Raw genomic sequence first — 18,871 nt, forward strand, 5'->3', positions numbered from 1 at the left:
TCAGGGAACATCCAGCTGACTGCACCCCAGCTGGTTCCCAGTAACGCCCATTTCAGATCTTCTTGTCACTGTTCACATTTGGTCTCTAATGGCAGCCTCCACAGAAACAGAAATGAAACCAAGGACTGAATATTTATATTCATGAGGTAAAACAAAATTACTTTGCCAAGTGTTTCAGTCAAGTGTTGACAGGAAATTAAACCAGAATTCATGGGGGAATGAATTTTCTAAGTTTTAGATTTCAGGCAAAGTGAGTTATGAGGAGCTGTTCTTGGCATGAAACCAGCTCCCTTCCTTCCAGTGGAGGGTCTCTGTTCCTGTTACAAGTGACTCGCTGGGCTTCTTCAGTGAAGTCCCTTCTCCATGGAGGTCTTGGCTTCTCCATTCACCCCAGATAAGACCTGTAAAGCATCTGAGCTCCTGGATAAGAAGCAGCATTTCAGGACAATTCGGTATTGGTGTGATGATGAAATCAATGACATCATTATCCCAGTTCTCCGGGTACAGCCCATGAAGAGCTTCCATTGTCTTCTCACAACAGGCCCTTACAGTGGCCTTCAAAGCACAGACATTACTCTTCAGTTATCTCAAAGCTCAGCCAAGGGTTATGAAAGGTTGAAGCAGGATTCAGAGCTACCCTGAAATAGCTAACCACCATGCTTACAGAATAAGGCTGTTTCAAAGTACATTTCATACAGATCTTCCACGGCAACAGAGCACAATGCTGGCGCAAGGGGAACAACTGAACAATGGAAACGAAATGTCCAATTGCAGTTGGCCCGATGATGCCAGGCCCTGGAATTCACACACTCTCAGAAATGCACCGTGGCCGTTTCTTGGTTAAGAAAATGTGAGCTGGGGTTTGAGCTGAGCCAGCTGCAGGTCCCCTTCCCGACTGCCACATCTGCCTCTCTGATGCGTTTCTCCTGCTCCCGCTGTCTTGGGGGGCCCCCCCTCTTCATGGTGAGGTATAAGCAGACAGGCTGCAGACATAGCCCCACGGACCAGCCCATTCCAGGAGGAATTCCAGTACAATTCCACTCCCTGTACATGCTTCACAACGTGTGAGCACTGCCACCACAGTGAGAAGGACACAGGACTCGGGAACTCTCCAAAACACTCCATGTGGTCACCTTTCCTTAATGAGGAAACAGGTTTTGCCTCCTACGTGTCCACCAGAAGTTAATAAATATTGCTTCCTCTTCGCAGAGTTCTGCTCATCTTGATAGGGTCTACTGCAGAAGCTAACCTCCCCTGTGAGGCTTTGCACACTCTCTGCCTCCTTGGTTTCAATTCATTCCACAAATCTCCCCAACTTTCCATCTCCTCTCCCATAAGGAACCTCACCTTCTACACTCTCCCTTCCTCTTCCACTCTTTCCTCCTGATTTGCCACGAAGAAAATTCTTATTGTCTTGCCCACGCGTTAAGTATTAGAAATGGAAAAGCCAAGTGTGCAGCCCAACAGAGCCCTGGCGGAGAAGGTGGAAAGGACAGTGAAAACCAGGAGGGGCAGGACAGGTGTGCTCCTCACAGAGATCATCACTCCAGTAGCAGAATTACAGGAAACAGGAGTGGAGCAAAAGTGAGGCTACAGACCCCTCTGGCATCTGACTCCATTTCCATGTCACAAATGCTAGCAGGCAGAATGGCCCGGCATCCACCTCCTGACAATCGGAGGTGGCAGATGCAAGCACAGTCTTCCAGGCTTGTCACTGTACTTAGTGCATTCCCAGACCATCAAGCCAGGGAGCAGGTGTAAACCATAAAAGGGGCATTGGGAGCTACAGGAAGGGCTGAGGGGCCAGAGCCAGACAGAGATGACAGAGCAGACAAGTCGTGTTTGTGAAGAGCATGAGGGGAGCGTGACCTGAGAACTGTGGATGCTCTTTCACACACACCATCTTTTATCATCTCAACTGGCCCGGGAAGTGTCCTGAGGGTAGACCCAAGGCCTGTGTGGCTCCCAAGCCCATGTCTGCCCCCGCCCAGGCCCACGGGTAGCTAAGTGCAGTCTGTTTGTGAGGCTGGGGACCAGGGTACAAACAGGGCCCCAAGACTTTACATTTTATGGGATCTTTTCTGAGAGTAAGGGTTTAATAGTCAAGACAACAGTGTGGGCTTTGGATAGGACAGCCCAGTGCCAATTGTGGCTCTGCTACTTATCCTTTATGTAGACTTTGGGCAAATGGCTTAAGCTTCTGAAACTTAATTTCTTCTGCTGCAAAGTGGAGTTGTGAGGTTTAAATGCAGAACACATTGCAATCAGCCCAGAGCCTGGCATACAGTGTGGACTTGATAAACATTATTATTATATTACTAGCTAGACTACCCATTGTTTGAGAGTGCAGCTGGAAACACTGGGGAAGGAGAAAAGGAGAAATATCCAGGAGGTCGAATTGGAAAAAATTCCAGCCATCGGTTTGCAAGGACCAGCACCAGCCTTGGGCCCTCGCCAGTACTGGCTCTCTGCCCTCAGTTCCCTTCTGCCTACAAAGCGCCCCCGCCGCCGGCGCCCGGCTCTGTAGGCCTGTCCCGGGAGAGGAGCAGAGCTTTCCAGTTCTGAACCTGAGACGCGCGGCCCGGCAGTGCGCGCAGGTCCACGAGGGGACCACGGCTCAGAGGACTCCGGTCTGGGTCTTGTCCAGCCTTCCGGGCACTGCGCCCAGGCGGCCCGGCGCATGGGGGGACAGGCCGCCCCGAGCCCCAGCCCGCCCCGCCCGGGGGTTTTCAGGGTTTTCTGTGTCTACGATTTCCCTCCGTGTTCTCCGAGTTGATGATTTTCTGCAGAAAAACGGCTGAGAAAAAGAACCGATTTCATTTCCAGTTCCCATCACCGCGATTTCCACATGGATGTGACGTGGGGCCGGGCTTCCGAAATGCCGGGTGACTCACTGGGACACCCCGGCGGGGGCGGGGCGGAGGGGCGGGGCCAGGCCCGGAGGACAGAGCCGAGGCGGAGGCGGGGCCGGGGCGGAGGCGGGGCCGGGGGCGGGGCCAGGCAGGGCGGGGCCGGGGCCGGGCGGAGGGGCGTGGCCAGGCAGGGCGGAGGCGGGGCCTGGCTGAGGGGCGGGGCCAGGCAGGGGCGGAGGCGGGGCCGGGATGGAGGGGCGGGGCCGGGATGGAGGGGCGGGGCCGGGCGGAGGCGGGGCCGGCGGCGCTCTCGCGGCCCCCGGGCTCCCCCGGCTCGGCCCGGCGCGCTGCTCCTCCGCACGCTGCGCCCCCTGGCGGCCGTGGGCCGGGCGGAGCTGGCCGGCGGCGTCACGTGCCTGGAAAGTCCCGGTGGAAATCCCCGCGGCGCGGCGGTAAAACAGAAAGGGAAAAGGAGAAGCGGCAGTCTGCCGCCCGGCGCCCCGAGAGCCGCCAGCGTGCAGGGCGCCGCCTCCGCCCGCCCCGCGCCCCAGCCCGCCGCCCGGCCCCGGCCCCGGCCCGGCCGCACAGGTAAGCGCCCGCCGCGGGGACAGCCGCCCTGCAGCGCCGGCGCGGGCGCTCGGCCTCGCTGCCGCCCCCCTCCCGGGCCCCTCCCGACGGCGCGCACCCGCCTTGGGGGTCGCGGTCCTGAGCGAGGGGCGCGTCCGCTCCCGGCCCGCCGTCCCCGTCCTGCACCCCGGTCCGGGCAGGCGCCTGTCGGGGGAAGAAGGACACCTGCTCTGTGTCCAGTCTCCAAGCCGCTGACGCTTTCCTTGGCAAGCCGGGCTGCTCCAGGGTCTCCGGGCAGCGTTTGCGGCGTCCTCTGGACCACACCCTCTATTATGGAGCAGCCGCTTACTGCTCCCTTCTCGTAGTCTAAGGTGCTGCTTTGATCTTTGCAATTCTTTGTGCAATCTTTGAATTTTTGGAGGGATACCTTCCAAAACTTCGATAAGGTATTTGTTGATAAAGTGTCAGTGAGGTAACAGAAATGGAAAAGAAGCGTAAGGGTAACATTGTGTGTCTTTCCCTGTAAGGACCGTGTAATCATAGGTCAGGGACATTTGTTGTTTAATCGTAAGTGTGCAGAAGTCCAAGACTTGGGAGTTTGGGCAAGGAGGCGATTCTGCAAGCTGTGCAGGGCTGCACCTGTGGGTGACATGACACTGGGCTGTGGAACATTGACGTTTGCGTGGCTTGCATATGGTTTACAGCTCTCAATATTTGAGATCTTTGCTGAAAGATCTTTGGGTCAGAAGAGAATAATAGAAGAGTCAGAAAAGCAGAAAGAGGCAGCACTTAGCTGGTTTCAGATTGTCCTACTCCATCTGTTTCCACCCGAGAGCGGCCGGCGCTGCAGCCGCAGGTGTGCTGTTGTGGGACTAGGAGGGGGCAGGTGGTGGAAGACCTGGCTTCTAGGCAAAGCTCCGCCTCTGGACGGGTCAGGACCTGGGCAGGACCTATGCTTCTGTTGCCTTAGCTGCAGACTAAGGTGGTCGAGAGATTTCAGGACGGGGAATGAGGTCGTCTTTGATTTTTAGCGGCAGCCTCCAGAGCAGCCCTCAGCCTTCTGTAGCTGGTCGGGCAGAGCTTGCTGAGTGATGGAATGACATCGTGAGAGAACTCTTGCCATGCCACAGACGGGAGGTGTGCTGATGTTTTTGTTCCTTCATCGTGTCGGTGGTCCTGCTGTAATTTTGCCTACTTGCACCTGCAGGGAATTCTGACATCACAGGAGAGATTACATCTGACCCAGAGAATGACTTCTCCCAGGCCTCACCTGGCAAGCAGATTAGGAATCCCGATCCAAAACAGAAAACTCCTCAGAAGCAGCCTCAGGTCATCTTGTCCCTCTCGCCTTTGAGTGGTCCACAGGCATTTAAACCACCTCATCAATGGCTTTAAGAGAGCCTACACCCACCAGGAGTGGATTCCCTAAAATCCAGATTTCTTCTCCCACTTACATAGGTTTAAGGTCTGTCTCAACTAGGATCCTGCCCTGGCAAACGGTATGATGGAGGAGTGGGATTGATAATCACTGTGAAACTTCCTAGGGAGTGTCTTCATGCTCTGAAACCACCTTTGTCTTCATTTTGGAAATTAGGATGTGCGGCAAGGCACCCTACAAAGGGCTGGTGAATGAGAGCTGCTCTCCACACAGCTCCACCCTGCAAAGACCCCACGTTGCATCAGCTCACTTCATTCCACTCTTGGCATGGGTTGTAGATGCTGGGTTTTGGCCCCTCCTCTTGCACTTCTCCTGAGTGGCCCCTGGCTGGAACTTCTTTCCTTGTCTGCTTCCACACTTCCATTTCCTTCCACCAGTCAGTTAGGCTTGAAGATTCCAGGGTGAAGACAGGGTGGGAAATGCATCTCAGTGTTGGTACCTGGAGGAGGAGGAGAAGTCTGGTTGGCAGCTGAGCTGAAATCATTGGGCTCCAGTGTCTGCTCTTGGAAGTGTAGAACTTATTATTCTGTTACTGTTATTATTCTGTTTCTTATTCTGATGTTGTAAAGGTCAGTGGAGAGGTTCTGAAAGACTCCTGTTGGTTTGCTCTTAAAATTGCAAAGCATCTTTCTGGAAATAGGCTTTTTCATTGGTCATAAAACATTCAGTTTAACTCTTTATAAACATTATAATAAATTTTATGAATCAACGCTTTATAAATATTTCTCTTTGGGGCTAAAGAGGAAACTGATCAGCAGCCTGGGTGACAGCACAAAATTGCAGGATTTTTCACAAAATGTTTACTGTCATATCATGGGAGTAGGTGCTTAAAAGGGAGAAATCAAGACTTTGCAGAAGAGCTAGGTTTGCTTGGGAAGGGTATTAGGGGAGGACCCACGGCCTTGCCTGCTCCCTCATGCCTGTAACCAGCACTCAGCGCCCCTGAGGTCCGGTGGCAATCCCTCAGGCTGTCAGCATGAGATGGGAGCCTGAGTCAGCCAGGAGGTGCAGCATCTGCTGCTGGCAGACAGGCTCAGCTCCCTGATGAACGTTACTGAAAACGCGGGTTATCCCCCTCCTCTTCAGTACCCGCTCTCTGCCTTCCTTCTCTTGTTTAGACTAATCTTTAAAAGTGATGTAACTTAAAACACTCCAGTGTGAGTTAATCTTTGGGGCCGGCTAGTGTCCTGGGAGTAGAGGTGACTAAGCTCTTTGCCTACAGGTTAGTATAATGACAAGCTCAAGCGCTGTGGTTTCCTGCACCAGGTACTCGGGAGCAGGGTCAGAGTGGCTGACGGAATGGGTTTCCCCCTCCAGGTGCCGTGATCACAATGGCTGAGCACGTCCTTCCTCAGGCTCTGTATCTGAGCAACATGCGGAAAGCTGTGAAGATAAGAGAGCGGACTCCAGAAGACCTTTTCAAACCTACCAATGGAATCATTCATCATTTTAAGTCCATGCACCGATACACCCTGGAAATGTTCAGAACTTGCCAGTTTTGTCCCCAGTTTCGGGAGATCATCCATAAAGCTCTCATCGACAGAAACATCCAGGCCTCCCTGGAAAGCCAGAAGAAGCTCAACTGGTGTCGAGAAGTCAGGAAGCTTGTGGCACTGAAAACGAACGGTGAGATTCGCTGATGTCTGGGGGGCTCCTGTGGTGCGGCACCTGCTCATTCAGTTTTAATGGCATTGCCCCAGCTCCAGTCTCCTCTGATCCCTAGACACCATAGCATGGAAACTATATGGGGCATGTGATAAAAGCAAGCTGGCTTCCTGAATATTTTTATTAAGGATGCTTTGTAGTTGTGTGTGTTAGAGAGCAGAGCACACTGAGGCTTGGGGATTGCGTTTCTAAACACTTTGCTTCCCCCACCCCCGTTAGGTGACTTATGTATCTAATTCTTGCAGCTGTTTAATCATCTGTGAAATACCCTTTCCTGGCCGGTAATGGAAATATTAAAAGGTTCAAAAGGAAAGCCTGGTGTGAAAACTGGTATTACTGTTGTCCCCACTGTCAGTAGGAAACACTTGTGGTGATGACATTACACTTGCTGAATTGGTGGCATTTTATGGGTTAACCAGTGCTTGGCTGTTGAAGGCGCGAGGGTCGCAGCAGCGTTCTGTCGTCTGTGGTCCCGTGATATGACACGGGGAGGTATTTCAGATTTTAGTGCAGGTGTCAGCCTTCTATGTCAAGGTTTTTAGGGGTTCCCAGCCCTGAACTTCTTGCTGTCTGTGCCTGTCTGCCTCTTGGCCCTTTATTACTAGTCTCTGTTTCCTGCTGTAAGCTGTACTGTTTTTTTTTTAATTATTTCCTTTGAGCGAGAATGTGTACATCATAGAAGCATCCAAGCATGCTGTTTCTCGCAGCTACAGAATGCTACATTGTAACGTAGCTATTACCAGGAGCAGCTAGACTGTCCGCCTTCAACTGAGTGCTCCTTGTCTGGGAAAGAGCAGGAAGCTCAGGTCCTCTGCCAAGGGCGGTCCTAAACCTTCCTGACCGAAATGACACGTCCACGCGCAGACGATGACTTGATGAGAACGTTAACTGAGATGCGTGTTAACTTTGGCCGCGTCTGACTCTCGTGACTTGGAGTGACTGGGATGTGTTTTTCGCTTTGCTTTGAGGAGTCTCGTGCATCACCCCAACATCTTGCCTGTATTTTCAGAGCGTAGATTCTTAGAAACATCAGTAGAGAGAAAACTGGGTGGCTAGTGTTTACACAGTTCTTGGCATTAAATCAGTTGATGCACAGAAGTAGGTAATTAGGTTAAGTCATCATCAAGAGGTTTATATTCTTGACAGTTTGTGATTTTAACTCTCTCTCGTTTTCTTACAAAAAGAGATGGGGTCGACTTTGGGAGACTTGGAAACAGATTCTGCCAAATAGAAATGTGGTAGAACGAGGAAAACCTTCTTATCATGAACAGAATTAGTTGACATTTTAAGTTCACTTTGCTCTATTTCCTTAAGAGAAGAAATGGACATAAGTAGTAAACACTTGTTTTGCAAAGATAAGTCATTTAAATCAACAAAGATTCACCTTACAGATAAAACTACAAAAGCCAATGCCTTTTGATAACATTTTCTGGGAAGTAGGGATTTTAGGCTCAGAATGCTTTTATTTCTCCACTTTCAAGAAAATTCCTTAAAATTCTGGAAAAGGAAGAAAAGCTGTTTAGGGGAGGGGAGAAAGCAAATGGCTTTTCCTCTCTGATTTTTATTAGCACCTGTTTCTTTTTTTAAGCCCTCCCCCACAGGAGGGTTCAACAGAGTCAGTGGTCTGTTTGGGGAGGGGGTGATTCACAAGTTTGCATTTGAGGATATGAGACTGCGGTGAATGAGGAAGGGAGTAGGTGGCACAGAATTGAAACTTCATGCGAAAAATTCCAGCGTCTATTGGCTGCAGCAATTTCACTTGTATAATGAGTGGCTTATTCCAGCCCGCCCTGACCACACCCACTTGGAAAGTCCAGGGTGCACTTGGCAGTTTAAATGTCTACACACCAGAACAAAAAGTACAATAGCTGTTGCTCAATTGCTAGTCAAATAACTTAGCGCTGGGGAATTCCAGATGTTACTTAGGGAATTTTGTTCTGGTGCATCTCAATCAAGAACTGAAAGTAAGCAGAAGAAGAAGAAGGAAGGCCTTATCTGTGCTCTAGATTTTGCAAAGGGGAAATTTCAGCAGAACGCGGTCATTGCCACACGGCTTGAGCCATCTTCACTGTTTGTTCGTTTGGATACTTATTTAGCCAGTGTTTCTAAGTGTGTAAATTGAAGGCATACTGTCTGTGGATATACATTTGAGGGGTTTTCTTTGTTGCTTTGGTTTTTCTTACGGTTTGACTATAACGAAAACTTGGTAACATTTCACATAGCTTTTATTGCCCTACTTACAGAGCAGTGTAAGAAAACAGGTGAACCTTTCTTTATAAAACCAGCTGTGCACCTGCCAAAGGAGATTGATTTAACTTTTTTAATTAAAATTCCCCCCAAATTTTTATTGTTTGGAGGTTGTAAAAAATGCCATCTCTTGAATGTGGATCTTAACCTGTGAAAGTAACAAATTAATAGAATAAAATTAGATCTCTTTCTCAGAATGCTCAAAATTCTTAAAGTGCTAGCCCTAGACACTGGATTTGTGCCAGTGTAGACACCCAGGCTCTCCTTAACTTTTAGAAAGGGCTATGCAGCTGTTAGCCAGCAGGTTCACGTGAGGCGTTTCTGGGGGCCGTGGCAGGTAGGCAGCAGGTAATTAGTTTGCAGCTCTCACTGTCACTTCACAACCAGGAGAGGACATTCCAAGGCCCCAACGGCAGCAGGGGACGGTCCAGCCGTTTATCACGAAGTCACAGCCAGACCATCCCTGTCCAGCAAACGGGCAGGCCAGCCTCCTGGCTTGCACTGGGTGCCCGCTGTGGTCTCCTAGAGTTAGAGAGTCAGTGCAGAGTTGTGGCCAGGACGTGGAAGAGCAATGGAAAGGGACAGCCTTGACAGATGGTAACCCGAAGGCCTCATGTCACACAGGGACAGAATCCTCAGAGAGGTTTAGGAATGGCCCCCAAGGCCACTCATGCAGTCAGGGCAAAGCCAGGCTGGAGCCGCGTCCCGCAGGATCAGGCCCTGGTCTCCGGCTCTGTTGCTCTCAGTCACTGAAAATGAGAGGAAAAGGATGCTTTTCTTCCTTAAAGCTGACATCAGCTTGTGAGCTGTTGTCATGTGGCCCCTGACTGAGAAATGCGCCACCTGCATCGCCCACCCGCCCCACTCAGCCACGAGGACAGCAGGGCGGGGTTGGTTCTGACCCGCTCCTGGGCCCTTGTTGCGGCTGCCTGACGTCCTTGCTCTGTCCGCAGGTGACGGGAACTGCCTCATGCACGCCGCCTCCCAGTACATGTGGGGCATCCCGGATACGGACCTGGTGCTGAGGAAGGCGCTGTTCAGCACCCTCAAGGAAACCGACACACGCAACTTCAAATTCCGCTGGCAGCTGGAGTCCCTGAAGTCTCAGGAGTTCGTGGAAACGGGGCTTTGCTACGATACCCGGGTACGTGTTCTTTCCTGTTTGGCATCTGTCGACTGGGCTCCATGGGGACACGGGACCCTCAGGCCAGCCCTACTGTCAGGAGCACGTAATGGGCCGGGTCACGTGCGCTCGGCCGAGCCCAGCACGGTCCACAAAGGACACCAAAACCTCCTGTCGCAGGAGCCCGAGGCTCCTGTCAGCCGGGCGGGCGGGTGCAGCTCCTGGCTGTGGCCGTGCACATGGCCGGGTCCCTCTGATCCTGGCCCTCCCTGCGCCTCCTTGGTTCTTTGGTCCGATCATCCTCTGCTTGTTTCCTGAGCCTGCCACTCATGCTCAGGCGCCAGCCTCCCCGGTCTCGGTCACAAGCTGGGAATTTTGTGCTCATTTGGACAAGGGGCTCCAGTGTTATGCCTCATCAGGGATTTTTCTGAAGGCAGGTGCTGTCCCCATCCTCCCCCATTTCTCAGTCTGCCTTGTAGTGGAAAAAGTAAAGGAAAAAAACCAAAATGAGGAAAAAAGGGTGATCATTTGAATGATGATTTCCAGAAAGGGGAAGAGTAAGCTGAGTTAAATAAATGAATAATTACAGGTGGAGTCAGAATGATTTTTGACGCAGAGTCCCTTCAATCATCTTTTTCCATCTCCCCTCAGAACTGGACTGAGGAGTGGGACACCCTCGTCCGAATGGCGTCCGCGGACACCCCGGGGGCCCGAGGTGGCCTGCAGTACAGTTCCCTGGAGGAAATACACATATTTGTCCTTTGCAACATCCTTAGAAGGCCCATCATTGTCATCTCAGGTGAGAGACCACCCCGTGTATTTGAGTGTGTTCCCGCTTTGATGTCCTGACTCCTGGGAAGAACCCAGAGCACCACAGTTACAGGCCAAGTCGAATTTGATGGGAGTCACCTGAGGGCCTTATTTGTTCTTTCTCTTTCCTTAAACAGACAAAATGCTGAGAAGTTTGGACTCGGGCTCCAATTTCGCTCCCTTGAAAGTGGGCGGGATTTACTTGCCTCTCCACTGGCCAGCCCAGGAGTGCTGCCGATACCCCATCGTCCTTGGCTACGACAGCCACCACTTCGTGCCCCTGGTGACCCTCAAGGACAGCGGGCCAGGTGAGAAACTGACACTCGATTCCCTTTGTGACTGCTGGCAGACAGCGTGCACCCCGCTCCCTGGGAGCGTCAGGCTTCACTCTTGCTCCTGGTCGAAATGGGCTCCCTGAGCCTCCGTTGTTGAAACTCAGGGTTCTGCCATGTGCATGGTTAGCGGCATTAATGCCACAGCAGTGATTGAAGCCCCTGCCTTTCCGTGTAGGGCGTGGGCAGCCCCTCAGCACATAGTTACGGGTAGAGGTGCGCCTGTAGCATCACCATGACGTTTCTGTAACACACGACACTTGGCACACAGAGCGCAGCCTGGCACCGAGGAATGCAGCTTAGCTGCTGTGGGGACAGCTAACTGTGCAGTTGAGTCCATCAAGTGCGTTATTTTGTTTCATGGCGTCCTCACAACATCCCAGTGGGCTGTAAGCCTTGGTAGCCTCAGGTCACAGGGGAAGCACTTGCAGCTCAGAGAAGTTAAACAACTTGGTGATGTCACAGAGCTTGATAGTGGCAAAGTCAGGATTCGAACTCAGGTCCATCTGATCCTGAAGTGTGGAGATTTAACCAATGAGATCCGCCCCCTCCAGGCAGCTGAATACTCTGTGAGCTTCCTGGAAACTGCATTGTCTGCTAGAGTCAGTGCAGTCTCCTTCCACGGCTGGGCATGTAGCCAGAGCGTGCTTTTCCACCCCATGCTTGCACCCTTTCTGTGCCTGCAGAATTTCACCATTACCCCTCTGTGGCCTCACACACAGTTTCGTTCAGTAGAATCATATTTCGCTTGTGTTATTTTTCCCTCAGAAATCCGAGCCGTTCCCCTTGTTAACAGAGAGCGAGGAAGATTTGAAGACTTAAAAGTTCACTTCTTGACGGATCCTGAGAACGAGATGAAGGACAAGCTGCTGAAAGAGTATCTGACAGTGATGGAGATCCCGGTGCAGGGCTGGGACCATGGCACCACCCACCTGATCAACGCTGCCAAGTAAGGGTTTCCCCCCGCTCCGTCCTCGGCGTCCGGCTCCTGCTTCAGCCGCATGAGCTGCTCCCGCCGGGGCCTTGGCAGCGAGCAGCTCTGGAGCCGGTTTCCCCCGATGGGAAACACGGAGAGGCTTGTGTGCGGGCGGAGGCTCACCTCAGGCCTGCTGACTTTGGTGTCAGATGGGAACAAGTGCTGGTTCGGAATGATCTCCCTGCACATCTGGAGGCTCAGACTCAGAATTAAGAGTGTGTTTACATCAGAGATAGTAGTTGTTTTTTTTTTTAATTGCCCTGGTCTTAGATCAGCAAGTGAAAATTCTTGGAAACAAAAGCCTTTCTCTCTTGGCTTCTTGGCGAGGACAGATGGACAGACACATCAGACACAGACTGGGTTGCAGAATGTGTGTATGTGGCAGCTGTATGATTTTGCCACATGGAAAGTGGGGGAGAGACCCAGAGTACCTGGTGTGCAGGTGTCCAGACTTTAAACGCCAGCTTTATGATAGAGACACCTGTTTCTTAGAACTTGAAAGGCATGAGAGATGACCACAAAGGCGTCAGGGAATTGGTTTCTCAGGGTGGAGATTCACAAACTACGGGGTGTCTGAAGTCAGCAACACCTCCAGGAGTGTCCGCCTCTCGGTCGCTGTCAGCTCCAACAGAGATCAGGCACAGGTTTAAGAGGAATGACAGCAAAATGCAGAACACAGAGTTCCGGGGTAGTTTGTACCGTAAAGCAGACAAGCCCCAAATGAGTTCACTGAGTCGTGTTTTACTAAGAGTTTGATCTCTGGGATGTTAGAAAGCGAGTGGCTTTTTGAAAGAGGAGACAGGAATTCAGAGTGGAGGCAGCCCCAGAGTGGCCCTTTCTTTGGAATTATCTGTGACTTGGGTGGACCCAGACGGATTAAATATGATGGTGATTCTCAGGATAATGATGTCTCAGCGGCCCTGGGCCGCCGCTTTCCTGTGGGCCTGCGTCTCAGGGAGCCGTCATCAAGCCGTCTCCGTATCCAGATTCTGAGAGTCCGCGCTGTGAGCTGAGGATGAGAGTCATTGTGTGTGTCTGAGTCAGTGTCTGTGTCACCTCACGTTCTCCCTCGTGGTCCTCAGGTTGGATGAAGCGAACTTGCCCGCAGAAATCAACCTGGTGGACGACTACTTTGAGCTGGTCCAGCACGAGTACAAGAAGTGGCAGGAGAGCAGCGAGCACGGGCGGAGAGAGGCGCCCGCCCAGAGCGCTCTGCAGCCTTCGCTTCCGCACCTTTCCCTCATGGACGTCAAGTGCGAGACGCCCAACTGCCCATTCTTCATGTCGGTGAACACACAGCCCCTGTGCCACGAGTGCTCAGAGCGGAGGCGCAGGGGCCCGAACAAGCCCCTGAAGCTGGGCTCCCGGCCAGGCCCTGAGGCGCTGCCCGGCGTGGCTCTGGGGGCCTCCCGCGGTGAGGCCTGCGAGCCCCCGGCCTGGAGCCCCGAGGAGCCGGCCGGGGGCCCCCGCTCGGCCCCACCTACGGCCCCCAGCCTGTTCCTGTTCAGCGAGACCACGGCCATGAAGTGCCGGAGCCCCGGCTGCCCCTTCACGCTGAACGTGCAGCACAACGGCTTCTGTGAGCGCTGCCACAACGCCCGGCAGCTCGGCGCAGGCCCCGCCACCGAGAGCGCCAGGCGCCTGGACCCTGGGCAGTGCCGCGCCTGCCTCCAGGACGTCACCAGGACCTTCAACGGCATCTGCAGTGCTTGCTTCAAAAGGACTACAGCAGAGCCGCCCTCCGACCTCGCTTCTGGAGCCCCCTCTTCCTGCCATCAGCGCTCCAAGTCAGACCCCTCGCAGCTTGTCCAGAGTCTCTCCCCACATTCTTGCCGCAGGCTGGGGAACGAGGCCCCCGCCGGCTGCCTATCTCAGGCCGCTCGGACCCCTGGGGACAGGACGGCCACAAGCAAGTGCAGAAAAGCTGGCTGCATGTACTTTGGGACTCCAGAAAACAAGGGCTTTTGCACCCTGTGCTTTATCGAGTACAGAGAAAACAAACGTGAGTGAACCAGTGATTGGCTTCCTACCCCCGTCTCAGACCCCTTGCCTAGGAGGCATGTGTTCCCTAACCTCCAACACGGAGCCCCTCTAGGCGGTGGGGTAGGATGTGGCCTGCACAGAGGGACAGTCACAGTGTCTCTGCCAGCCACACACAGAAGCAAAAGGCAGAGAATGCCACGTTCCGAACGCTAGAGAGCCTGTGGGTGGAGTTCACAGACCTGTTTGCATAAGGTTGTCCGGTGTTGCCTTTTTAGGGTACAGCTCAGACTAGACTTTTTTGAACTCTGATATATAAGAGAAACTCCAAATCTGAGCAGCAGTAGTTGGAGAGAGGGCTGTCTGTGCTGACCTTGCGAGAAAACACTGGGGTTTTAGAAACCTCTGGTCCTAGAGCAGGAGGGAACGCTTGGCCCCTGTTCCGGTCCTGGGATGAGCAGTGCAGCTGTGTAATCTCTGTTTGGACCTGTCCACGGCCCCAGTGTCAGCGTCTGTCCGCCTAGGGACCCACCTGTGGTTCTGATCAGCCTCAACTCTCTTCTAGGTTTCGTCGCTGCCTCGGGGAAAGCCGGCCCCACAGCTTCCAGGTTCCAGAATGCCGTCCCCTGCCTGGGGAGGGAGTGTGGCGCCCTGGGGAGCACCGTGTTTGAAGGATACTGTCAGAAGTGTTTCATTGAGGCCCAGAGCCAGAGGTTTCATGAAGCCAAGAGGACGGAAGAGCAGCTGGTGAGACACTTTGAGGTACTTGCCCCCTGCCCGGTGCCCTTGCTGGAGCGGTTCCTTCCCATAGTGACGCGCAGACTTCACTCCCTGCCGAGCCCCGGGAGGAACGGGGGGAGTCGCTGTGGCCCCGGGTTGGAAGGGCAGCACCTGCTGTTAGTTTTGTGCCCTAAGTATGGTTTAGAATCCATTTTAAAAAGTGAGTAAAATCTGCCATAGGGGCCAGCCGGATGGTGTAGTGGTTAAGTTCATGCACTCTGCTTTGGTGGCCTGGGGTTCGTGGATTCAGATCCCAGGCGTGGACCTAGCACCAATCATCAAGCTACACTTTGGCAGCATCCCACATACAAAATAGAGGAAGATGGACACAGATGTTAGCTCAGGGCCAATCTTCCTTACCAAAAAATTAATAAAAAGTATAAAAATAAAATAAAATCAGCCATTCAATAAAACCACTCAATGCCTCCAGAAAGCCAGATGGCGATCAGAGATTGTTGGATTGGTAGGAGAAGCACAGAACTACTCGTGTGCTTATCACGAGGAGACAGGGGAGCCAGAGTGTCCAAGCCCCTCCGCTGAGTGGTGTACACAGAAGGCACACCTTGGTTAATAGGTGCCTCCCGCCCTGTTGTCCACAGAAAATGGGGTCTGTTGAACAGGACAGCTTCCTACTGACCCACATGGAAGGGGCGGGCTGCGCATGGCCCTCAGGGGACCGGTGGTTCCTCGACCTCCCTGGGGCTGGGTCTGCCTCTGGGATGGGGAGGCGGCGTCCTTGGGGAGCAGCTGTTCACAGACCGCACCAGGGGCTCTGGGTCCCCTGGTCGTCCGAACTCTCTGTGGGGTCCCTGCCATTGTGTGAGGTCATGTCGTACCCGAGACTCATGTTGACGGTGCCCTCTGCTCTTTCCACCAGAGGTCGAGCCAGCGCAGGGACGTGCCCCGGGCCGCCCAGAGCGCGGCCAGGCCTGAGTGCGCCCGCACCTCCTGCAAGAACATCCTGGCCTGCCGCAGCGAGGAACTCTGCATGGAGTGCCAACACCTCAGCCAGCTTGTGCCAGCTGCCCGGCGCGGTGAGCCAGCGCCCGAGGAGCCCCCCAAGCAGCGCTGCCGTGCGCCCGCCTGCGACCACTTCGGCAACGCCAAGTGCAGCGGCTACTGCAACGAGTGCTTTCAGTTCAAGCAGATGTACGGCTGACCGGTGGGCAGGCCGGCCCCATGGCCGCAGCACAGCACTCCCCGCAGCAGGGCCCCGCGTGTCTCTGAGCAGGGAGGAAAGATAAGCACTCGGCTGTGACAGGAATGGTCCCAGGTGGCCTGGGAGCGGCACCCATGACTGGCGGCAGATGGCGTGGGGTCTGCCCCGGGCACCTCCCGCCAGCCAGAAGGCCAGGGACTCGGTGGGCTTCAAATGCACGCCAGGACTGCCTCGTCGTGGTCTGGTGGGCCGGGAGGCCAGAGCTGTGGCACCTGCCCTCCGTCGGACGTTCTCCGAGCCGTGAGGCTGCATTCCTGGCCCGCAGCCTCCGAGGGAGCTCAGAAGCTCAGGGAAAATGGACACGTGCAGAGTGTCAGCAGTTAATGGCTTTTCCCTCCCTGCCTCGTCCCTGTGCCCCCGACAGACATGGCCAGAGCAGAACCATCCGGGGGCTGTGAGTCTGAGGCTGCTGAGACAGAGTTCGTTCACACTGAAAAACGAACCAGCTGCTTTTGACAAAATGCACCTTTTAGAAGTCAGACTGTTCCAGTGGGGAGCCTGCCGCTCGTGGCCGTCGCTGTCTTCTCTTCTGAAGAGGGTGGCTTGGACTGAGGTGTGCACATCCTGGTGTCCCCTGGTGTGGCAGATGCGGCAGTTTTTCTTATGATGGTGAATGCTGCCCTAGGAGTTGAAACAGGAGAATGAATAATAATAACGTGTTTTCTGGTTGTTGTGGGGGCACGGCTCATCAAGTTTTCATGAACTCAGATGACTGTTTTGTTGTGTGTTTATAACTCACTTTATTTATTTTATTGCAAATATCAAAGTTATTTAAATGAAGCTGTTCCTTCTTCCCTGGGGAAGGCTCTCTGGTGTCTTCCGGAGGTAACACCCTCGCCCGGGTCGTGTTCCGACTGCAGCAGGCGTTGGCCCCCTCGATGCCTTTTGGGGCCTTCCCTGGGAGAGGACAGATTGTCACCTACACCCAGAAAATCTCCTGCTTCCTCTGACTGAGGCTTCGGCAGAGCGCTTCCCAGCTGCCCTCTGGGAAAGTGTTCTCACAGAATATGGATGCCTCTGAGTATCTACCTCCTTAGAGAGAAGACCAGGAAGGAGCAGGTCCCAGGGGCAGACTTGGCCCTCGGTGAGGTCTGGGGTGCTGGGAGGAGACTCCAGTCCAGTGACATCCCCGCACTGGGACCACAGAACCCCATCACCACAAGTAAGAGGAGCCCTCTCTGCCCTTGGCCTGCAGATTGTCAGTGTGCTTTGTGTTCCTGTCGTCCTTGTTCTGGAACAAAAAGGAGGGAAACACATTGTCCCCAGAGGCGAAGGCCACCCCCATCGGGTCTGGACAGGGTCCTGAATGTGTGCCATCTGCCACTCGCAGCCTTCCTGCCTGCCTGACATGCTTCCTCCTGGAGTCCATCTCCCTGACATTCTTTGTAATTTCTTTTGGAAGATCCCAAATAAAATCCAACATTTTCTCTAGTTCTTTTAAATATGATATTTTAATATTTTGTGTGTATTGATATTTTCATTCTTAATGTGAAAAACTGGAATTATTTATACTTATTATAGAAAACATTTGAAATTTGCACATTTAGTTGTTCTTAATAAACTGCTATGTACTCTGTTTCTTGGTTTCTCCAACATTAAAAAATAAATTATTTAAGAACAAATTTTGATGTGTTCTATTTACAAATGATGAAAGAAAAAGACAGGCTTTCATGTTAAGACCTCGCCTCCCCAACAGCTTTATTTCAAGGTGTCCCTGGGCAGGGGATGCATTCCTCACCCGGGGGTGGTCAGAGGACTCTGTGGAAAGAACTGCGTGAGGGCCAGCGCCTGGTCAACAGCGGGGACGCCGAGGCTGAGATGGGAGGGAGGGATCGGCCTGCCAGTGTGGGATCCATGAGTGGCTGGTCCCTGTGCCCCCAAGGCTCCTGCCCTCAGCCCTGATAAAGTGCCCAAAGGAGAAGCGAGGGAGAAGCAGAGAGAGGCAGGAGAGGGGGGAGAGGGGAGGGTGGGAGGATTCCCAGGTCAGACCTGGCAGCGCCAGTGTCCTGGGAAATTATAAAATGACGTATTCTCCCCTGAGAGAAACGTGCCCCCAGGGTTGGTCCAGCAGGACGGTGTGGCTCACGGAATCTTTCTTTCAAGTTCCCCGGGAGACTGGTCATCAGCCAGAGTTCAGAACCACACTTCTAAACGATTATTTATAATCTCGTTAACTTACCGTGGGAAATTTCAACATAGAACAAAGTGGAAAAGAGTATGATGACACGCCCCCATCCACCATCCAGTTTCAACAGTTATCAACACTTTCTGAATTTGTTTCATCTATCACCCCTCTGGCTTTTTCTGGATTGTTTCAAAACAAATCCCAGAGATGTTGTCCTTCCCCCCGCAGAAACGCAGGTGCACATCCCCAGCTGATGCGAATATGTCCTTTTCACATCACCACCACTATTACACCTAGCTAAATTATTAATGCCGTCCGATCCGAGTGTATATTCTAAGTTCTCACAAGAGAACAGAGCCCTGGGGCTTTTGGTTGCTAACGTTTCCTAAGGCTTTTGTTCTGTGACATTCCCTTTTAACTTTCCATGCTATTAATTTGCTGGGGCGACTAGGCCATTTGTTCTGTAGAATAGCCCACATTCTGGGTTTGCTGATTGCTTTCTTGTGGTGTCACTTAGCTTGTTTTTTCCTGCTTCTCGTTAGATTCTGGTTCACTTAGGCAAGACTCGTCTGCAGGTGTGTGCCCACTGCCTCCCTCCCCTAGGAGCTCACCCACAAACCCTCAAAGGGACCCCCTCTCTCTCCTCCCTTCTGCCTGCCCTCTCTCACCCCCCATTAAAAATACAGTGCTTGCATCAGCATGATGAACAGAAGCATTTGACCATAAGTCATCAGCATTTCTAAAATAGGAAGTGACT

General features: G+C 53.0%; 1 protein-coding gene across 3 annotated transcripts; it reads left to right on the top strand.

Annotated features, from left to right (window-relative positions):
• Positions 1-3,239: 3,239 nt before the first annotated feature.
• On the top strand, positions 3,240-17,611 carry TNFAIP3 (TNF alpha induced protein 3). 3 transcript variants are annotated; one of them, XM_023651187.2, is made up of 9 exons: positions 3,240-3,440; positions 6,175-6,483; positions 9,723-9,913; positions 10,544-10,691; positions 10,840-11,010; positions 11,803-11,983; positions 13,093-14,012; positions 14,556-14,752; positions 15,648-17,611. In XM_023651187.2, the coding sequence occupies exons 2-9, from the start codon at positions 6,189-6,191 to the stop codon at positions 15,927-15,929; spliced, it is 2,385 nt and encodes a 794-aa protein (XP_023506955.2). In that variant the 5' UTR covers positions 3,240-3,440; positions 6,175-6,188; the 3' UTR covers positions 15,930-17,611. The 3 variants fall into 3 exon arrangements, with proteins under 3 accessions (XP_023506955.2, XP_001504464.4, XP_023506956.2); XM_001504414.5 differs by having other exon boundaries at positions 3,241-3,440; positions 14,556-14,737; XM_023651188.2 differs by lacking the exon at positions 3,240-3,440 and adding an exon at positions 3,443-3,790.
• The last annotated feature ends 1,260 nt before the right edge of the window (positions 17,612-18,871 follow it).

The sequence above is a fragment of the Equus caballus genome, chromosome 10, assembly GCF_041296265.1.
Source record: "Equus caballus isolate H_3958 breed thoroughbred chromosome 10, TB-T2T, whole genome shotgun sequence".
NCBI classification, from domain to species: domain Eukaryota; kingdom Metazoa; phylum Chordata; class Mammalia; order Perissodactyla; family Equidae; genus Equus; species Equus caballus.